Source organism: Tribolium castaneum, chromosome 7, assembly GCF_031307605.1.
Source record: "Tribolium castaneum strain GA2 chromosome 7, icTriCast1.1, whole genome shotgun sequence".
NCBI lineage: Eukaryota > Metazoa > Arthropoda > Insecta > Coleoptera > Tenebrionidae > Tribolium > Tribolium castaneum.
The window spans coordinates 9,842,191-9,863,942 of NC_087400.1; the positions used below are offsets into that span (position 1 = coordinate 9,842,191).

Here is a 21,752-nt window from a genome sequence, read left to right on the forward strand (position 1 = left end):
TGTATATTTGGACTTTTCCGCCAAGTTTTCTTATTTAAAAATTCCATGACATGATAAGCTAGAAATTTTCACAAAAAAAAATAAAACAAAGTTATAAGAATTTTGCTCGTATATTTAATAGCATTGTCAAAATTTAGTTTGTTAAACAAAATTTCTGGCGTTTTCTCCAAAGCACTCTTTGCAAATGCCTTTTTCTTAATTTGAATCAGCATGTTAGTTTTGATCATATCATGTGATACATCATTCTAATCAGGAACAAAATGACTTTTCATAAATACAAGTGTCAAATATGGCGTCCATAAGAAAAACCAAAGTTGAGTTTTGTTGCTCTGATATCAAGAACGTCTTAGAAAAAGAGACGAGAGATTTAGATTTCTTATAAAAAAGTGCATGAAAAATGTACTTTTTAAAAACGTTTAGTTCTTTTGGTTTTCGCTTAAAAAAAGAAAAATTACAAGTTTTTTTCTCAGTAATAATTATTCAGCATAACATTGCCTTAATTTAATCGACCTCTTATAATATCTCTCTTATAATAATTGAAATCCTCATGCTAGAGCTCGAAATACGGTCATCTGTATTTATAATTTTAATACACGAATTGTTTCACTATTTTTATCTTTACACAGGCCTACAGGGTGTAAGTTTATTATTGACCCTTAAATGTTAGAAAATATTTTTTCCAAAAGCTATATACTAACCCCCTGTCACACCTAAAATTATTTTTAAATATACAGGTGGTTTTGTAAATGAGGTACGGTAATACAAACTTATGTTTTTTTTAATAGAACAGCCCTATATTTTTTTACATTTTTAGATGAAGTTTGTAAAAAAATAATTCTGATCGAAACTTTTATTGATCATTTTGCGTGGTTTTTGAAATATTTTAATTTTTTTAAGAAAAACACGCTCTTTTAAAACTGTATTGCTCATAAACTAAGATTTCTATAAAAAGAGTATTTTCAGCACTTGAAAGAAGAATGTTCAAACTTTAAGGATATATTTTTTAGCTCACTGTAATCAAGAAAATAAAAAAACTAAGAGGTGGAGTTGCTATGGCTCACTATGGTAACGACAGTGCTCATAAATAGTCTGCATTGTTGCTGAAATTAACTTGCCTTTTTTCTTTAATAATGTGGTGAAAGGAGTTTTAGTTTATGAGCAATATATTTTTAAATAGAGCATGTTTTCGCTAAAAAATTAAGATTAATAAAAAAATTGCTAAATTGACCAATAAAAGTTTAAGTCAAAATCATTAATTTTAAAAGGTACACTCAAAAATGCAAAAAAATTGTCTTATTAAAAAAATATAAGTTCGTATTGTAGCTCATTTCCAAAACAGTGGATTAGTATGAACGGCTTTTGAAACAAAAATAATTAATTTCCTAACGTTTAAAGATCAATAACAGAATTTTCCTGCTGGCTGGGACACCCCCTATACAACGTGTCTCACCTAAGGATTTCGAGCTTAATAATTGTGTTATTTGTTAATGGATTGTTATGAAATTCAGGGGCAAAAATGACTATAAGTTAAAAAATGTAGTTTTAAAACACGTTTTTTCTATTTCAAATTAAACCAAATTACCATTGGATCATCAAACACAAAAAATTAACCAAATGGCTCGGCTGATCCAAGAAAAAAATAGATTTTTTGTTAAAAATTTGATTCAAATTTTGAAAGACTTTGAGCAGTCATCTTTTGAAACAATTGATAAAGCGTTGCTAAGCAGCATTTTGTGCACCTCAAAAAAATACTGTCAAAAGTGTGCCTGCTGTTAGAAAAGTGAAATCCAATCATTAGCGTGAAAATATTTCCAAACTACTCCTGTACGTTCAAGTGTCTAAAATTTTTCAGTTGTTGTTCAGTCTTTTGGTCCTTTTTCAAAGAATTAAAGCATCAAGTACGACAAGTGAAAACAAAAATATTGTTTTTTAACTTTGTAAGGGTGAGAGCTAAATGTGAAATGTCACTTGCGGGATACTTACATTTGTGCGAGTAGGGGTGACCAAAATTCAGTGGTAGTGCTCATTTTACGCTTTTGCATCTGTATCAGCGTTTAAGTTTTTTTTGGCATGCAAAACAAAGTCTTTTAAGGCTGAGTGTTCCCACAGCATTTTGTATTGTCGATAAATTTTTTAATATAAGTTCTGAATAATTTAACATTTTAAAAAGGCACCCAAAAATGACGTTTTTACGACTTGGGTTGGTGCATTAAATGGATTTTATTCTTTGATCTCTAAAATATCTACATTTTAAACTTTGGTGTCTACGGTGAAACAGCCTGTATAAGCATTTTCTGTTCCTGTTCTTGTTGTTAAAAAAAAGTAAACACTTTACTAAGTTATTTAAAAAAAGGAAAAAGTTTCATTATTAATCAAATTTTTATTTGATGAAGGTTACAATATTTAGAAACTACAGTGTGTTCCAAAATGGTTGCTCATCAAGTCGACTGTGGAATTTAAATTCAGTAAACCGCTTTGTTCAAATTATTATTGTAGTTGCAGTACTGTCATCTCTATCAATTCATTGAATTACCTTTTCACTCATTTTTTGTATTTTTAGGCAAAGTTGTTTCAAATGCAAGGTTTGTTTTTATTTGTGTTTTATATTTCCGTGATTATTGTTGTTGTGTAGACTCTTGTTTTTAGATTCGAAGCCTTTTTACATTATTTTGACTGAACTGTCACTTTGACGGCATTTGCAATTTAAATTAAACGACACATTACGTTCAAATTTCACGACCATTTTTGAACACATTGTAGAATAAGCATTGGGACAAAGAATTTTATCATCAACGGGATGAAAAAACATTTATGAGTCTGACTTGCGAGTGACTGCTAGTTTAAAATAATTGAAGCAAACATCGATTTTTGTTAAATTAAAAAAATGGTATCGGTAGATAGATAGCTCATGAGATTTCTTGTGATAAAGAAAACGTTTTATAACGCTGGCAATGTTTAGGATTAGCATCAGTCCAGGTCTTTTGCACTATAGCTCCACTAAAACTGCGGCTTTTACCTAGAAGCGTATTCAATTTCCTGTACGCTAGATGAGTCGTTTCCGAGTAGACCTAAACGTGTTAAGGCATTAGGGGCACTCCCACTATGTATCTAAACGAGTGTGAGATCCTTGGTTCGGATTCGCACCAACAAAAGCCTGCCGTGTAAGTTCAACATTACTGACTGCAAAGCCCTTAACGTTGTCTAAGAGAGAAAGTCACTATCTCGACCTACAACGGCTTTAAGTGTGATTTACTCCACTAAGCTCATATTAAGAGTCTGTCGGGTAAAGATAGGAGTTTAGCCTCTTTATTTGTATACGGTGTGTGCAGTGCACGGGTTTCGGGATTGAGTCGATGTTTGCCCTTACAAAACCACAACAGCATGTGGTAGGTAATTCAGTTTGTCGCACAACAACCTAAATGCACCGACTTTGCAATTAGTTTCGATGATGAATGCAGGGGATGTACTAGCTCCAGGCTTCGTTTACATAACAAAGAATTTACTTAAACCGGTTCCGTAATTAATTTACTGACTTATCAAACCCAAAACAAATATGCGATAAAGTATTGTCATTAGCTCAGCGCTAAATCTTTTTAAAGTCGCAGCCTCACTTAAAAAGCCATAAAGGTGCTAATTTAAAAGGTCTCTCCATTTATATTAATTACTTGCAAATTCGCTACAGAACGTATAATTCGATTTGAACTTCAAATAGCCAAGATTCTCGTCCAGACAGCAGACAATGATTAATCACTATTCATGTTTTAGGTCAGCTAAAGCGCGGAAATTTATCACAATATTAAAACCTGCTATTTTGTATTTATCTGCCGTTACCAACTGATATGAAGTTATAAACAAAAAATATTTAATTGTACTTAACGTTTTTAATTAAAAAATGTCAAAGCAGGTAAACATTGAATTATGCTTATTTCGTTACCAGTAAAAATAAAGTGCAGTGTGTTCTCGTTAGTACCATTACCGCGCTTTTACAAAATCCTATTATACTTTAAAAAGAGAAAAAACTACTTGCACAACAAAATTCTAAGAATAAAATGGTTCATAAGCAGCTTAACCAGCATAAAGTGCATTTTATGTTCACGATCGCATATCATAAAACTAATATACAGGGTGACCCAAGGGTGCATAACTTTTTTTCTATGCAAGATATTAATTTGTTTTTTTTTAACGATAGGACTGACAATAAGGCACATTTTAAAAATATTTTTTGTTCTGTTCAGCTTTTTTTAATCAAATTTTTTATTGTCAATATCACATACTCGGTTTTGTAGACTTATCTGTTATAGTTTTGACTTATGTCAATTGATGTGCGAATATAGCGTCGTTCATACACCCACAAAAAATGTACAACTTCAGAAACATTTAAGATAATTTAACATACTTTTTTCATCGATAAGTGAATATTTTTTTATTGCATTCGATAACCGAAGGTTTGAAAAGATTCTTTGAATTTTCTAAATTCAAAATTCATGGCTAGTATGATTTTTTCAAAATCGTTATCAAAAAAACTGCTATAACTCAGTTTATTTTTAAATGAAACGATCCTGTTTTCTTATGGGCAATAGAAAGAATATTGATATTTATGGTAATTTTTATCAATACGTCCTATACCTATCTCTTACAGTTTTTGAAAAAAATCGCAAAAATCGGATTTTACTTTGTAATTTTCATAGTTAATCAAGTAAACCTTGTATATGGTCTACAATTGTCAAGCTTCAATATTTTATTTAGTTTTTAGCTGGTTCGTTATCGAAAAAGCAGTAAATCAATAATATTTAATTATAGTTTATTATAGCTCAGTGAATTATGTAAATTAACTCAGTCTGCCATTGAATTTTGAACTTCTTGAATGCAAATGGTGAACAAATAGGACATTTCTTTTAAGTAATAGCACAATTTTATCGTATTTTTCAAAAATTTACTTGATTAAAAATGAAAATATTGTGCTAAAAATCTGATTTCTGCGATTATTTCAAAAACTGTAAGAAATAACAGGGTCATTCCATTCGAAAAAACTACTTTATAAACATTTTTTAATCATTTTCAAATAATCAAAGTGCCTTGCATTTTGACAGTTAATCCTAAAGACTTGAAAAGACTCTTTAAACTTTTGGCTATCAAATGCAAAAAGAATTATTCACTTACGGTAAAGAATTCAGATGATGTGATATTTTAAATGAACATCTGCAAATGAAAATTGGTATAAAAAAATTGACATACGTCAAAAACTATCACAGATAAGTCGTAAAAACTGTACTAAAAATGCTAAAAATGCAATAAAAATATGTGGTTACTATTTAAAGTTTTAAACTTGGCGCCAATTTTTTGTAGTTCTGGAGGCTCAGCCATTTTCAAAATAATTTTGTTAAACTTGGAATGGTCGACTTGTATCGTATACAAAATTTTAAAGCTCTACCTATATTAAAAGTTAAAGAGTTTCTAAAGTAGGTCCTAAAAGAATCACCGTGTATACAGAAGTCAACGTTTGCTATAAATACTTTGCACTTTTCTGCATACACGTGAATTTTTTTAGAATTATAGAATTTTTATAGACTTTTGTACGATTATTAGATTGTTTCTTAAATATATTTGCTGTACATTTTTCTGTGAGTGTATGCACGACGCTATTTTCTAAGAAACTGAGTACGTTATATCGACAATTTTGCCACAATTTCAAAAATGTAACAAAAAATTTGAGTTTTTATTTAAAAAAGCAAAACTTTGTTGGGTATTTTATTTTGGAACACTTTGTATACAAATCAAAATAATTTTAGAATGTGCCTTATTGTCAGCCCTATCGTTTAAAAAAAATTCAAATTGATAGCTTGCATAGAAAATACGTTATGGAGCATGCACACACCTTTGGGACAGCCTGTACCTAAAAACTCTGAAATATTTTGCAGGAGCCTTTTATTTAAAAATTTAAAATTTGTTATTTTTATCGCAAAGTTCCGCATTTTATTTTAGGCTGTTATTTGTTATTAATAATAATTAAAATATTGCCTTTGTTTGTATTGTAAAAATTTACTAAAAATAAATAAAATAGCCTTTATTGTTCCTTTTTCCCGGATAATTTCATTTCTTTAGAAATAGTACATGGCACTGCTCTGCATACACGTACATTTTTTTATTTAGAATTATAGAATTTTTATAGACTTTTGTACGATTATTAGGTTGTTTCTTAAATATATTAGCTGTTAGGTACATTTTTTGTGGGTGTATGCACGACGCTCTTTTCTGAGAAAGTGGGTGGGTGCGTTATATCGACAGTTTTGTCACGATTTCAAAAATGTAACAAAAAATTTGGGTATTCATTTAAAAAAACAAAACTTTGTTGGGTATTTTATTTTGGAACACTCTGTATACAAATCAAAATATTTTTAGAATCTACCTTATTGTCTGCCCTATCATTTAAAAAACACTCAAATTGATAGCTTGCATAGAAAAAAAGGTATGGAGCATGCACGCGTGTTTGAGTCACCCTGTATATAAAAACTCTGAAATATTTTGAAAGAACCTTTGATTTAACAATTTAAAAACTTTCTGTCGTTATTTTTATCGCAAAGTTCTTGGTTTGTTTTAAGCTGTTATTTGTTATTAATAATAATTAAAATTTTAACTTTGTATGCATTGTAAAAATTTACTGAAAATAAATAAAATACCCTTTATTGTTCCTTTTTGCCGGATAATTTCATTTCTTTAGAAATAGAATGAATCGTTTGTTTACTTTTTGCGCCTCTTTTTGAAGAGTTACATGTTCGTTGAGTGTTTATTCACCCTCTAAAGGAGCCATTATTTTCTCGCTCTTGTGCAACGTAATTCTTCAAACCGCAGTTGTATTCACTAACCGAAAAACAATCATTTACATAGGATGTTTCCCGATTTTTATAGTTTTTATCGTTATAAACAGGAAGGGCAAACACCATGAAAAAAACTCGATAAAAATTTAAATTGAGTTTCTTGATTGCGACTTTATCTGAACGGCATAGAACATAAATTTAAAACTTTAGGACCATACCGTAAAATAATATCTTCAATGCCTGCTACGAGATCTTAATATACAGAAAATACAGGTTACCTCCGTTCCAAGCCACTGATTTTCCACAGCGGAAGTAATCGGATTAAAGTTATTGTTTCATCTAAGGATATAGGAAGTTTACTATTGTCATATAATTAAAACATTAGCGCAAACACAATTCTTGAAATACTTGCTTTCAATTTGAGCATTTTAATTAAGACTGCACAGTTGTTGGAAGTATAAGATGACCCGAAGGTGCATTCCCAACTTAATATCAATTACTTAACGTGAACATAAAACGAGTGTTTTTGTTCACGTTTGTAATCATCTAAGTGAGAGACAAAGTTGAACATCATTCCAGCTATTAACTTTTATTAGTGCAGCTTTAGTTGAACTGCTCAAAAGTGATTTTAACTTTGACAATTTTACTTTCTAAAATTGGGACCAATCCGTTTGAACGACATAAATTGTATTGGAAAGTATTAAAAGACGATTGTACTTACTCGAGATTTGTTTTACGGACGTCAAAATCCAGAAAGTTTAGCTCAATTATTTCGTCAGTACTGCCAATAAAGGTGTAGAGCAGACAGTCAATGTTGGCAGGATAGGGTTTTGGAAAGTCGGGACTTTTGAAGGTACCCTTTTCTTTGCCGTATGTACCCGAGAAGACGATACACTCGCAACCTAAAACGAAAAAACTTGTAATAGATTGGTTTGTTTATATGTTATTAAACAATTTTGTCATAACAGTGAAAATGTGTGAACAATTATTCAGTGCAATAAGTTCATTAATCGTTTTTTCTTTCCAAAGCAAGCGCGATGTCTGACGGTGCAGACGCATCCGGGCAGGCTCTCTGCAAGAAATGTAAAAAGCAAACTAACAGTGGCCCCAAATGTATTACATGTGGAGCCAATTATCATACAAGTTGTGCTAAGCTTATAAAAAAAGCCAAGTTTATAAACGATAACGAAGTTAACTGTTGTGCTGTGTGTGATACCGGCGAAATTAGTGATTGCGAATCTCTTGCTCAAAGTGAAGATACGTTTAGCTCCCTCAGGAACGAAATCAAGTACCTCAAGACAATTATCGATCACAAAGATGTAATCATCAAGGAATTAGATGAAAAAATCCACCTTCTTAAAGTCAATGCAGCGCTCAGAGAGGTAATCGAAGGCCAACTTAAAAACGATCGCGATAATGGAAGAGAAGTTCGCGAAAAAGTGAATGCAGGTAAACAAGCCTGGCTTATCAACAGCGATGAACCTCCGAAAGTACCTTTCAACTTGCAACGTCCTGCGACGATGATGGATAAGGGTTTGCCAAATTCCATAAACCTGACAAAAAATAGGGACAGAACATTTCCTCCCACATTACAAGTAACAGTTCCTTCAACTTCCGGAGTCTCTACCGCTAATACCAACACAAAAACGCCGCAGAGTGATAAAGAGGACGGCTTCATTCTGGTCCAAAAAAAAAAAAAGAAGGCATCCGCGTCTACCAAAGTGGCCCCACAGAGCTTACAAGCAACTAAACCGATCTCGGGAGCTTCTAGAAAAAAACCAATGATTGGCTCATCAGCCAGTACTGTTTTAAAAAGCGTTCCTAAATCAGCTCATCTTCACTTGTCTAGATTAGATCCGGACACCAAGGTCGAGAATATCCTGGACTATATCAAGCCCCATGTGTCCAAAGCAAACTGCGAAAGACTACAATCGAAAAATCCAACCCTATACTCGTCATTCAAGCTATCTGTGCCACTAGGAGAACTTGAGCAAGTCATGAATTCTTCCATCTGGCCCTGTGGAGTTACTATAAATCGTTTTTTCTTCAGGCGCCCCCAAAACAACAATCCACCAAACCAGAGTGTAGTGGCGTAACTGTGTTAAATTTATATCACCTTAATATTCAAAGCTTAAAAAACAAAATTTTAGATCTAGAAGCCTTTTTGCTGTCCGATGGCCCTTTTGAAGTACTATGTATCAATGAGCATTGGATGACGGCTAATGAAATCGAGGTTCTTAAATTAGGAAATTATTGTACAGTTTCTAGCTTTTGCAGAACTTTGCGCTATCATGGTGGAGTAAGTATTTTTGTTCATAATTCCATGACTCATTGCAAATCTTTGAGTTTTGATAGTATTGAGTTTGATTTTGAAGTTTCTGGATGTTTATTAAATGACAACTTAAATGTAGTTACATTGTATCGTTCACCTTCGGGGAATTTTGATGTTTTTCTGAAAAAATTAAATTTAATGCTTTCGTCTTTAACCAAAACCAATAATAAAATTATTGTAACAGGCGATTTCAATGTGAAATTTGGCACTTCGGATAAGCTTGCTGTTGCTTTGGTTAATACTTTTCTTTCATATGGTTTATACTCAACTGTTTTTACTCCAACTCGAGGAAATTCCTGCCTAGATAACATTTTCACTAACTTTCAAATCAATGATTATCAAGTAACAACTCATGATCCAGGATTATCTGATCATTGTGGTGTATGTATGAGTGTCTTTGTTCCTACTTTGTCTCTAGTGGCAAATGAAAGTTCTAATACCAAATATAGACCTATAACTGCTTTAGGATTATTCCACCTATATAACTTTATTGAAAATATCAACTGGGATTTTATCAACAATACTAACAATGATGTTGAAGACTTATTTACTCAATTTAACAGTATTCTAGTACATTATGTATCTATTTGTTTTCCTGAAAAAATTTTATCCACTCGAGCATCAAAAAATTGGTTTAATGACAATTTGCGATCTTTACGTAACATGCAAACTCTGCTTTTTCAACTTCAAAACAAACAGATTATTGATAAAGAGGTTTACACTGATTTCAGAAAATTCTATCGCAGTGAAATTGCAAAAGCTATAGTTAAATTTCATGATAACATGATCAACAACGTCCCTAACAAACAAAAAGCATTGTGGGATATTGTCAACACAAAGAGAAAAAATTCTGTTAAATTGCCTACGAATCTGTCGCCTGACACTATCAATAACTATTTCACTAACATTGCTGCCAATACAATTAACGCGTTACCCAAAACATCAAATATTTTAACATCGTTTGAAACTAACTCTCGATTTTCTTTCTATGAAGTTACTTATAATGAAGTTAGGGATGCCATTAATCATTTGAAGAAATCTAATAGTTGTGATGCCTACAATATTAGTTCAAAAATTCTAAAATCGTTAGTAAATCTTATAGTTATTCCTTTGACTAAAATCATTAATAGGTGTATTAGAGAAAGTATATTTCCAGCAGTTCTAAAAACTTCCAAAGTTGTACCGGTTTTTAAGAAAGGAGATCCGAATGACATCAGTAATTATAGACCTATTTCTCTAGTGCCTATCTTAGCAAAGGTTTTTGAGTTTATTTTAAAAAAGCAAATCAACTCGTATTTTGAGAATAATAGTCTCTACTCGCAGTTCCAATTTGGTTTTAGATGCAATCACTCAACATCCCTAGCTATTAACTACCTTAGTGAAAAAATTTTGTCTAGTTTTGAAAATAAGGAAAATACCTATGTTTGCTGTTTGGACTTAACAAAAGCATTTGATTGTGTTGAGCATGGTATATTGTTACAAAAATTAAAATCATATGGATTCTGTGTCAGAAGTATTAGTTTGATGAATTCATACTTAATAAATAGATGTCAGTTCGTTTCTGCTCACAATATTAATTCCAATAAAATGGAAATTAAATTTGGTGTACCGCAAGGATCGGTCCTAGGACCGACTCTATTTCTCATCTTTATAAATGACCTGCCACTTTCTATTAAAGATACTAATTTCTTACTGTTTGCTGACGACACCACTATCTATGGCGCTTTTGATTTAAAAGAGGCTCTGGATCACATAAAAACTTGTGTTGAAACCAAAATTAAAGACTGGTTTATTGGTAACAAACTTACCGTTAATTGTGCCAAAACTCAAGAAATTATTTTTTCCTTAAACAAATCATTTATTACCCCTTCTTATATTAAGCTGTTAGGTGTTTTTCTGGATTGTGGATTGACTTGGGAAACTCATTGCGACTACTTAGTTACTAAACTTTCTAAAAAATTGTTCTTGTTTAGGCAGTTGGTATCTACCTTATCGACTAAAACTTTATTATCAGTTTATCATGCCATATTTCACAGTGTTCTTTCATATGCCATCCTTGCTTGGGGTCATTCGCCACATACAGCTAAATTATTCAAAATACAAAGAAAATGTATCAGAATTATTGCTGGCTGTCACTATCAGAGTGACTGTCGTCAATATTTCAGAAACTTCAAAATTTTAACGGTTCCCTGCACTTATATTTTGCAATGTCTTCTATATACTCATCAAAACTTAAACAAATATGATTCGTTTGATCATACATACTCCACCAGATTCCGGCATTTACTCAGACCAAATTTTCTGCGATTATCACGTACTAGAAACAGCACAAGTTATTACTGTATTAAATTATTTAACATGTTACCTGACACCTATAAAAACCTCGAGTTCAAGGCTTTTAAAAACTGTGTTAAATCTTTCCTGCTACAAGAGGTATTTTACTCTGTTGATGAATTCAGTAATTATTTTTGTAAAATGTCATCTTAACTAAGTTTTCTTATATAATTATTATTATCTGCTTTTGTTAAAGTGTATTTTCTTGTTTTCTCTTCTTTTCTTGGTGACGTATGTAAGATACTTTGTATTTATAACATCAATAAAACATTAACCATTAACCATTAACCAAGTCAACAAATTAATACTAAATATAAAGTTTTATGATATATTAGCTGTTTCAAAACTATAAAAACGCCAAGTTCGAATTTTACCAAATGATTTTTTTTAATAACTTTGATTAAAATGTAAGATAGTTATTAATGAACTCTCATCGAAAGTATAAATTACATTAGCTATTATTTTCTCGACATGCTTGAATAATTTATAAGAGTTGATTTTGAGAGAAATTACGACGTTGCCGTTTTTATAGTTTTGAAACAGCTAATATACAGTCTATTCTGTCTGAACCTCACATTAGAACTACTACTACAACTACGTTATAGAATAATAATTACTAGTATATTATTATAGGAGTTTTTTAAGACGTCCTATTGTGGCACGAATCAAAAATATTTTCCTGATATATGTCCTTAAATATAATTAATATTTTTCAAATTAAATTTAAAAAATGAGAGTAACAGTTCTTTAACTTTAAAATCCGTCAATATTTTTTCGAATTTCATAATTTTTACTCACCGAACTACTTTATCGCCCGGTATTTCAGTGGTTGGTTAAAATCTTTGGTAACTAACCGATGGTAAATCTTAGCCAAGATTTTAACTTTGAATGCGTATCTCAGTGCTTTAATGAAAATTGGGTTAAATTCCTAGCTTTTGGCAACACCGCGCGCTAGGATTTTAAATGCGCAAGCGTTGTTAGCGTTGAAAAGTAGGAATTTGTTTTTGAATTCTTGGTGATTTTTTTTATTGTTCCTTAAAATGCAATAGGCATCTACAGCATTCATGCTTCGTATAAATTAATTACCGTGCCATTAAAACACCCGCAAGAACGAGTCGCAGAAAATGGCAAAACGACGTGAAATCTCGGAAAAATATTATGTTAGAAAAACAAAGACACAGCGTATGAGTATGACTAACCTTGAAAACAGTTGGTAACCAGACACATTTCCTTCGTTAAAGATTTTAACTTTGGGTAAATCATAACTAAGCACTGAAATACGCCAAACCAACAAATAAATTGGCAAGCAGAATATTTTTAGTTTAACCATCAACTGAAATGCCGAGCCTAGCCCTGAAAAAAAGTTAGTAACCTCACAGATTTCCTTCGTTAAAGTTTTTAAACTTGGTTGAATGATAGCCAAGCACTGAAATACGTGAAACTAGGAAACAAATTGGTAACCAAAATATTTTTGGTTTAACCGTTAACTGAAATACCGGGCGTAACCCTAAAAAAAGTTGGTAACCAGACACTTATCTTTGGGTAAAGATTTTAACCTTGGGTAAATCATAACCAAGCACTGAAATACGCCAAACCAAGAAATAAATTGGTAAGCGGAATATTTTTAGCTTAACCATCAACTGAAATACCGGCCGTAACCCTGAAAAATGTTGGTAACCAGACACATTTCCTTCGCTAAAGATTTTAACTTTGGGTAAATTATAACCAAGCACTGAAATACGCCAAACCAAAAAGTAAATTGGTAACCAGAATATTTTTAGTTTAACCATCAACTGAAATACCGGGCCTAACCCTGAAAAAAGGTTGGTAACCTCACAGATTTCCTTCGTTAAAGATTTTAAACTTGGTTGAATCATAGCCAAGCACTAAAATACGTGAAACTAGGAAACAAATTGGTAACCAAATTATTTTTGGTTTAACCGTTAACTGAAATACCGGGCGTAAGCCTGAAAACAGTTGGTAACCAGACACTTTTCTTTGGGTAAAGACTTTAACCTTGGGTAAATCATAACCAAGCACTGAAATACGCCAAACCAAGAAATAAATTGGTAACCAGAATATTTTTAGTTTAACCATCAACTGAAATACCGGGCGTAACCCTAAAAAATGTTGGTAACCAGACACATTTCCTTCGGTAAAGACTTTAACCTTGGGTAAATCATAACCAAGCAGAGATACGCCAAACCAAGAATTAAATTGGTAAACAGAATATTTTTAGCTTGACCATCAACTGAAATACCGGCCGTAACCCTGAAAAAAGTTAGTAACCAGACACATTTCCTTCGGTAAAGATTTTAACCTTGGGTAAATCATAACCAAGCACTGAAATACGCCAAACCAAGAAATAACCAGTTTAATTTAAGTTTAGTTTAACCATCAACTGAAACACCGGCTGTTAATGAGGATAGTTGTTTCTAATGCTATTGTTGCCAAACCAACCATCTGAGTTGAAAGAAATATTGATGGACTGAGGAATTGTAGTTAGGGTTAGGCCTAAAAAATTTATTGCCTTGGTTCGATTACAAATACAGTCCGTATCACTGAATAATTTCCGATAAAAGTAAGGGCAAGACAATTAAATGGTGAAACGGTTTATTCGCAATCGTTAGCAATTTATTTTTTATTTCACTAAAGCCCATAACATTGCAATTAAAAAAACATTTTAAGTATAATACAGGTAGTATTCGTGAACATAACTAGCTTACATATTGGTCTAGATGGTTTGATGGTTTTAAATTATCAATGAATTATTATCAATAGATAACCACTAATAAGTACGTACCAAAGAACCAAACAACAGGAATAACCACACCATTTACGCAAAATAAATAGAAAACACCAACCTATTTAGTGAAAACGAATCATGTCTGCCTTCTTCTGGTACGACTATCTAATTTTCTTCATAGTACTAGCTATCAGTTCCTGCACCGGAATTTATTATGGCTGCTTCGGAACCAAGCAAAAAACAATCAAAGAGTACCTTTTGGGAGGCAAAAACATGGCTACTTGGCCGATCGGAATTTCGGTAGCTGTAAGGTAGTCAAAAATTTCTAGTCTCAGTTCAGAATCGAATTTTCGAAATTTTAGCCACTTTTCTGCAATTACCATAATGGGGGCACCGTCCGATATTTACAAATTTGGGGCATATTACACCTACAGTACGATCGGTATGGCACTGCTGGGACTGATTTCAATTTTTGTCTTTTTCCCCGTTTTTTTCAAACTGCAAGTTACCACCATTTATGAATATTTGGAAAAACGCTTCGATCACAAAACCAAAGTTTTCGCGTCATTTTTGTTTATTGTGGGGGAGGTTGTTATCGTTTCGGTTAGCATTTATGCACCGTCTTTGGCACTTTCAGCAGGTAATTATTTATTTGAAAAATTTTCACTAAAAATCTTTTTTTATTCTAGTTACTGGGATTCATGTTTATTACATAATTATTTGTGTGTTTGGCATTTGTATTTTCTATACTACAATCGGAGGCCTAAAAACCGTCGTTTGGACTGATATTTTCCAAAGTGGAGTTATTCTCTTATCTATGTTTATAATTTGTGTAATCGGTCTAAATACCACTGGAAATTTTTCAACGCTGTGGAAAACAGCACTCGACGGTGGAAGACTCGATATCTTGAAGTAAATTTCTTTTGGAAATTGTTTAAAATTCTGGTTTCCAGTTTTGATGTAGATCCAACACTTCGTGATAGTTTTTGGACATTTGTGATTGGTTTTACGTTTCATTGTACATATTATGTAAGTCTTTCACAATCTGGAGTTCAAAAGTACTTGGCACTAGCGACTTTTCGTGACTGTATTTGGTAAGCAAAGCAAACTTTATAAAATCAAACAAAAATCGATAAGAAAAATCTAAACTTATTGTGTTACTTTTTTATGTATTTTTTATTAAGGGCAGTGGTATTTTATGTGATAACAATGGAAATAGTGGAACTATTTTGCGTTTTTCTGGGTTTGCTGGCGTACGGACATTATGCAAATTGTGATCCTTTCACTACTGGAAAAATACAACGCCATGAGCAGTTACTGCCTTATTACGTTACGGAAATTGCTGGACATATTCCAGGAGTTACCGGATTTACTTTAGTTGGATTGTTCTGTGCAACAATGAGGTAAATACAATGAAGCAAACATACTGTACCTAAAAAAAGTTCTTGTTATTATATAATTTCACTCATAAAAACATGAATAAAAATCTAGAAATAAAAAACATTGTGTAAGTATCTACTGTTTTAGTACGATATCTTCAAGTCTGAACGCCATCTCTGGTGTCGTTTACAAAGATTGCCTTTCGCGATTTTTGAAAAAGGATATTACAGAAAAAGCGTCTGGCAGAATTTTGAGAGTGATCGTTGTAATTACTGGTATCCTGAGCATGCTTTTAATATTTGTTTTGCAACACTTGGGTGATATTCTTCCTGTCGCAGTCAGTGGTGCTTCCATAGGCTCCGGACCAATATTAGGAGTATTTTTTCTAGGTTTTCTTTTCCCACAAGCTAACGCCAAGGTAAAACGTCACAAGATATAAATTATTTTAAATAATAACTTTAGGGTGCCTTTTACGGAGCTATTGTTTCATTTGTATTCCAAACCTTCGTACTCATTGTCTCAAAAATGTATCGGTACAAAAAAATCATTGTGGATGTTACTTTACCATTTTCTGTAAGCGGATGTTGGACCAATGGTTCTCTGGCGAGTAACAGTACACTTTCTAATGGTTTCAGTTCGCCCAACAACGTTACAATAAATTCGGAGTGTGTGATTAACTGATTATTGTAAATTGTTTACAAAACTCTTAATGATAATTTTGGTTTTAGGTTCAAACCATTTTTTATATTCAGGTTATCACATTATTACAACTGCATGTTAGGGCTTATTGTTACGGTAATCGTGGGATTAATTATCAGTTATTTAACAAACAAAAATGATCCCCCAGTTGATAAAGAATTAATTAGTCCTGTAGTTCGTCGTTTTGTGAAGAAAGACAACAAACCTGAAATTGATAGTCGAGAGCTGAAAGCTCTAATGACTAAAGAATACAATACACAAGGACTTGAAAAATGAAATTTTTATTGATTCTCTGAATATCACATTATAATAATTTATTATGAACAATTAACAAATACATATGCACACACAATAATTTTTGATAATAAAGTTTTGTAAAATCAAATGATGGAAACATTATTTTTATTTTCTCTATACACCTCTTCTAATTTTTTTAGTACCTAACAATTTTATTTTGAAACTTTCCGTTAATTTGTAGTTTGTTTTTATTATTTGTTTTTACGTTTTTTACCATAGTATTTTTCGTGTTATCAGTCAAAAATATGATTATCCTTGATTTTTATCTTTACCCATTCCTAACATTACCTAAAATCAAATTTAATAAAAAATAATAATTTTTACCTCCTTAATAATCCTTAGAAATCAAAAAAAAAATAAGGGAATGCCTCTAGAATGCCACAGTGCCTACACAAATAGTCCGAATCACTCGATTAAAACAACTTTGTCGAAGTTCACCTTATTTTTTTAGTAGTATTTTTTTGTTATTTACATATCCCGACAAAAATTTGAAATGGTTATTATAAAAATCAATTAAAACAAAAGAAATCGGTTTTATATTTTTACTTTGAACAATTAATAAACAATACAAACAATGCCCCTTTGAACTTTAAGAACATGTCATATTTACACTATATTTAATTTTTTTGCATTTTTTGGCAATTTATTATTGGTTTTACATTTCATTTGACGAATTACGTGAGCCTTTCCCAATCTGAAGTTCAAAAATCTTTAGCATTATCAAACGTTCGTGATTGGGTTTGGTAAGTAAAGCAAATTATAAAATCAAATCAAAATTGACATACGAGTATTATTGAAAATCTATTGTTATCTTTTGTTATTTTTATTTTTGTCTTAAATTATTTTTGACACTCTTTTACTCGTTTCGCTTCTATTTTTACGATATAGCAATTCAGGATGTTTCGTTTAAACTCCACATTAGAAGTATTGGTAGTTCTATTAACGATAGTCATCTGAAAATTTGTATACGACCATAATCTCGTAGGTCCTGCTTAATAAAAATATCTTCAAAATTATGGCAGTTTCAGTTATACCGGAAGTCGCTATCAACTTTCTTATTTAAGTGAAAAGCTGTATTTTTAATGCGTTTTTGGATTACCACAGTTATTTTAAGGTAGTTTTTATAAGCTTTTCCTCTACCTAAATTTAGCCGTTTTCGAAATATTTAGGGTTTTTGATTTTTCGTTTGGATTTGCATCTTCCAGTTCAAAAATCGATAACTCTGCCATTTCTAAAAATTTTGAAATGTTTTTCAGCTCATTTGAAAGAGGAAGCCAAGATCTTTCTTTTTGGTGTTTTCAAGTTTCTAAAAAAAATAACACACCACAAATGTGTAAAGTTTTCAGAACTTTAAGTACCGATAACTCAATTTTTTCAAATAAATTGCCACAAGTTTCATTTCATTAAATCGTAGAGAATTTAATTCTGCATCGATCTGTATCAGCATTTCTTATACTTATGTGTGATAGTTTTTAAGTTACAATAACTTTTTGTTGGGATTGACAAATTTATTAGCCATAGGCGTTTTCTCATAGATTGCTATGGAAACAAGAGAAAAAATCTGAGAAATTAAAGTTTTTTAAACCAACATTCAAGGAATTTATTTTGTTTTCACAAGACGAACCAGACCACACAATCGTGACCAGAGTTTGTTGTTTGTTTAATCAGAAATGATTTTAGGGCAAACTATGCAAAAATAGCTGTGATTATTAAGAAATTTTTAATAATGTCAAAAAAAAACAACATAACTTGAAAATTATCACAGATAAGTATAGGGAATGCTAATACACATCGATGCAGAAAAAAATTCTCCTCCGTCTAGTAAAATAAAAATTGGGACACCCCATTTGAAAAAATTAACTTATGGGTAGATACATCTGTGCTTAACTTAACCTTAAAATTTTTGGATTCATTAATTTTTTTTCCAATTTTAAACACACTGGAAAACAGATATAGGCTTTCTCTTTTAATTCTCCAAATATGATATTGAAATCTCTAAAACTAAGATAGGTGCTAATCGAAAAATTTTAAAAAAACTTTAAAAATTTTGAAAACGGCTTAATTTAGTTATGGGTAAAGGTAATAAAACTCCCTTTAAAATAACTCGAGGTATCTAGAAACACAGTAAAGTACGTATCTTTCCATTTAAAATAAGAAACTTAATACCGACATCCGGTATAACGGGAAGTGCCGCCATGTTGCAAATATTTTTATTTAACAAAGCTCAACGGGTTGTGGCTGTATACCAATTTTCAGATAATTATCATTATCACACCTTTCAATACTTTAAAGTGGGGTTTAGATGAAACACTTTGTATAATTTTTACGTCACACTTAAGGACTACTGTAAAAATTTCATTAATTTATTAGCACTTCCTGATATAGGAAGTTTAAAAAAATTAAATTAAATTAAGGACTGCTATACCGAGTGTTTTGTCCGCTAGAAAGCTTACTTTAGTAAGTATACCTATTTACATAATTTGAAAATAATCTAATTTCAAACAATCTACTTTCAAATTTTGAGCTTAGAGAAAACCCTTCCAATTAAAAAAAATTAGGGAAAAAATGTAATAGTAAACTTTAGCGGGTGAAAAATTAAAGAGCTTTTAATTTGAAAAAAACTTATGTCTTAATTTTAGCACAATCAAAGAACTAAAATCTATACTGAATTTCTTCAATTTGCATTTTGTCGTAACTTTTGTTTATTTATCATTTTATTTATTTTCCAAACAAAATATTACATTGTTCTTAATATGTTGTTGTATAGTTTATGGTGTCTTTTAGTCATTATCTAAATATCATGACAGTCCAACATAAAATACATTTGTAAAATATCAGCAAAATTGGGATTTTCGTCAAAAACTCGTCTAATAGACTTCATCAATAAATCTGTTTTATTCTTCGACACTGTCAAAGTTTCCGGTTTTTTTCCTGTCTAAGATAGTTTTGACAACTGTTTGGCATTTCTCAATACGAAACGTACGTCAGATTATTCTTAAAAGATTTAAGGGAATTTTAAGCCTTGTTGAATCTAATTCGAAGAATAAAATGTTGTGTATTCAACTCGTTTTCGTGTAAATCGGTTCATTTATTTCACCTCGTGAATGATAATCCACTGGTGAAGTAAATCGTCCGAATAAAAAACTATTTTTACACTGTATTAGAAGTTTGTGTCAAATCCGCATTCCGATCACGTAATGTCTGTCCACTTAGTCTAAGCAGTGGCAAAGTTCACCTAAACGCTCATTTGGACTAATTGAAGCTGTAAATAGTGTCCAACATTTTACCGGAGGTGACCCCAGCACCTGGGCTCCAAGTGGATGCAGCTGTGTCGATGCTGTTAATCCTCGGATTTAGTTCAGCTTAAAACACTCACACTAAACTTTACCAATATCGGTTCTTCACACTCGCTGCTGTTTAATGCTTATGAAACACTCGAACCGACATTATCGTAGCAGACGACATTATATTTTATGGTATCGGAGCTTTCGTGATTTATCGATTTCGGTTTCCGTATAAGCAAAACTAATGACTGAACGGCTCTTGCCTTATTCGAGAAATTAAGTACTTGGTTCAAATGCTATCGTAAATGACTGCAGAAATGAGGAAACGTCTGACGATTTACGAATTTGATTTGTTACGGCTAATGTGTAAACTTGGCTAGTTTGTAAACTAGCCAAGCCGTTGGCTATTTTGATAGAAAACGGCTAGTATGTAAACTAGCTAAAGTTCTAGGCTAATTTACTTAAAAGATAGAATAGAAATTTATATTCGCATTTTAATAATTGTAAGTCTAAGTGGTCAAAAGGTTGGTAAGTTGGTTGGTTTATAAACAATATAAAACACCCAATGTTTCAATTATTTTAAACAAAAATCAAAACATTTTATAACCTCAATTTATTTATATAAGTTAGCTTGTGATTTTGTTAGTTAGTCAACTAGCTAAAAACTTGTATATTTTGTGTTACTAGATAGTATGGTTTTAATATTAACCAGAGAAAGTCTTGGAAAATTTAAACTATCCAACTATTTTATCTGTCAAGTAAATTAGCCAAGTTTTTTGGCTAGTTTGTAAACTAGCCGCACTTTTAGTTGAAACTGCGTTTTCTATTAAAATAACCAATAGTTTGGCTAGTTTACAAACCAGCCAAGTTTACACAGTAGCCGTAACAGATTTGTTCAAGCAAAAGTATAAGTTGTCCTGGCGCATCCACCATTTTTGCACCAACGAAGCAAAGTATAAAAAATTAACAGAAACTTAAAAAATCTACTTTTTCGGCTCAAAATAAAGCTGTTTAACCTAACTTACCTCTATAACAAGTTGCACTGTTCAAAAGTTAGAGGGCGCCAAAGTTCAAAAATTAATTTTGTTTTTCTTTAATATCTTCTTAATGAAACAATCTATTTTTATAGAATTTTAATTCAAGTAATTTACTATTTAAAAACACATTTGAGGACTTATTTCTGTTAAATGATTCCGAATGGGTAAATTTTCTATTTATTTATTGATACATTCAGGCTGTCCCAACGATCCAAAAAAGCTCCATAACTAATTTATTATTAGAAATCTTGACATTTTCTTTTTAATTATTGCGGTATATATACAAGGTGTCCCAATATTAAAAAACACTAAAGTTATGATTTTTCAAATAGAACATCCTAAATTTTGTTGTATTTTTGGACGTACCTTTTAATACTGATTTTAATCTAAATTTGTATTGGTCAATTTTCTTAGTTTTTGAAAGAATTTGATGATTTTTTGACAAAAACACGCTTTTTTAAAAATGTATTACATAAAATCGAAGAATCGTAGAAAAGTAGAACATTTACCACTTTAAAGAAAAAAGTTCAAACTTAAATCTATTCCAATTGTTTAGCGCATTGGAGTTAGAAACATAGAAAAATTAAGAAGTCTGTTAAAAGTTAAATAACTTGAAAAAATTAAATGGAACACCCTATTTTTCTTTTTGCTTCTCAGAGATTATAAAATTGTAAATCTAAAAACATAAAGTTTCAAACGCTTCAGGTTAACAACGAAAAAGATATTTTAAATCGACCGATAACAAATTAGTCTAGAAACATCAATGTTAAAAGTACATCCAAAACGGCAACTAAATACAGGGTGATTTTTTTAAGGTCTACATTATAA

General features: G+C 31.4%; 2 protein-coding genes across 8 annotated transcripts in view; one reads left to right on the forward strand and one right to left on the reverse strand.

The window, feature by feature from the left end:
• Sol1 overlaps positions 1 to 21,752 on the reverse strand; it is a 282,525-nt gene that overhangs the window by 201,257 nt on the left and 59,516 nt on the right. Inside the window, exons 1-6 of one of the 6 annotated variants that reach the window (XM_064357806.1) lie at positions 13,802 to 13,882; positions 13,651 to 13,752; positions 13,498 to 13,601; positions 13,038 to 13,448; positions 12,681 to 12,988; positions 7,537 to 7,717 (exon numbers count right to left, since the gene is read on the reverse strand). In XM_064357806.1, coding sequence (XP_064213876.1) covers positions 7,537 to 7,717; positions 12,681 to 12,744 — 245 coding nt within the window. In that variant the 5' untranslated portion in view covers positions 12,745 to 12,988; positions 13,038 to 13,448; positions 13,498 to 13,601; positions 13,651 to 13,752; positions 13,802 to 13,882. Of the gene's footprint in view, positions 1 to 7,536; positions 7,718 to 8,309; positions 11,689 to 12,680; positions 12,989 to 13,037; positions 13,602 to 13,650; positions 13,756 to 13,801; positions 13,883 to 21,752 lie in introns of those variants that run through there. The other 5 variants (XM_064357804.1, XM_064357805.1, XM_064357803.1 and 2 more) reach the window with 5 other exon arrangements.
• Positions 14,120 to 16,672, forward strand: LOC660919 (sodium-coupled monocarboxylate transporter 2). Of its 2 annotated transcripts, none has more exons than XM_015983887.2 (8): positions 14,120 to 14,538; positions 14,590 to 14,867; positions 14,917 to 15,139; positions 15,181 to 15,321; positions 15,412 to 15,630; positions 15,755 to 16,025; positions 16,070 to 16,272; positions 16,336 to 16,672. In XM_015983887.2, exons 1-8 carry the CDS (start codon positions 14,366 to 14,368, stop codon positions 16,580 to 16,582), a joined length of 1,755 nt encoding a protein of 584 aa, XP_015839373.1. In that variant the 5' UTR covers positions 14,120 to 14,365; the 3' UTR covers positions 16,583 to 16,672. The 2 variants fall into 2 exon arrangements, with proteins under 2 accessions (XP_015839373.1, XP_008198557.1); XM_008200335.3 differs by having other exon boundaries at positions 14,401 to 14,533.

Excerpts from the sequence above, each read along its gene's own strand:
- LOC660919 (XM_015983887.2), top strand. The coding sequence starts at position 14,366 with ATGTCTGCCTTCTTCTGGTACGACTATCTAATTTTCTTCATAGTACTA. Across the intron at positions 14,868-14,916 it reads GTCTTTGGCACTTTCAGCAG|TTACTGGGATTCATGTTTAT; the intron begins GTAATTATTTAT and ends TTTTTATTCTAG. Across the intron at positions 16,273-16,335 it reads AACGTTACAATAAATTCGGA|GTTCAAACCATTTTTTATAT; the intron begins GTGTGTGATTAA and ends TTTTGGTTTTAG.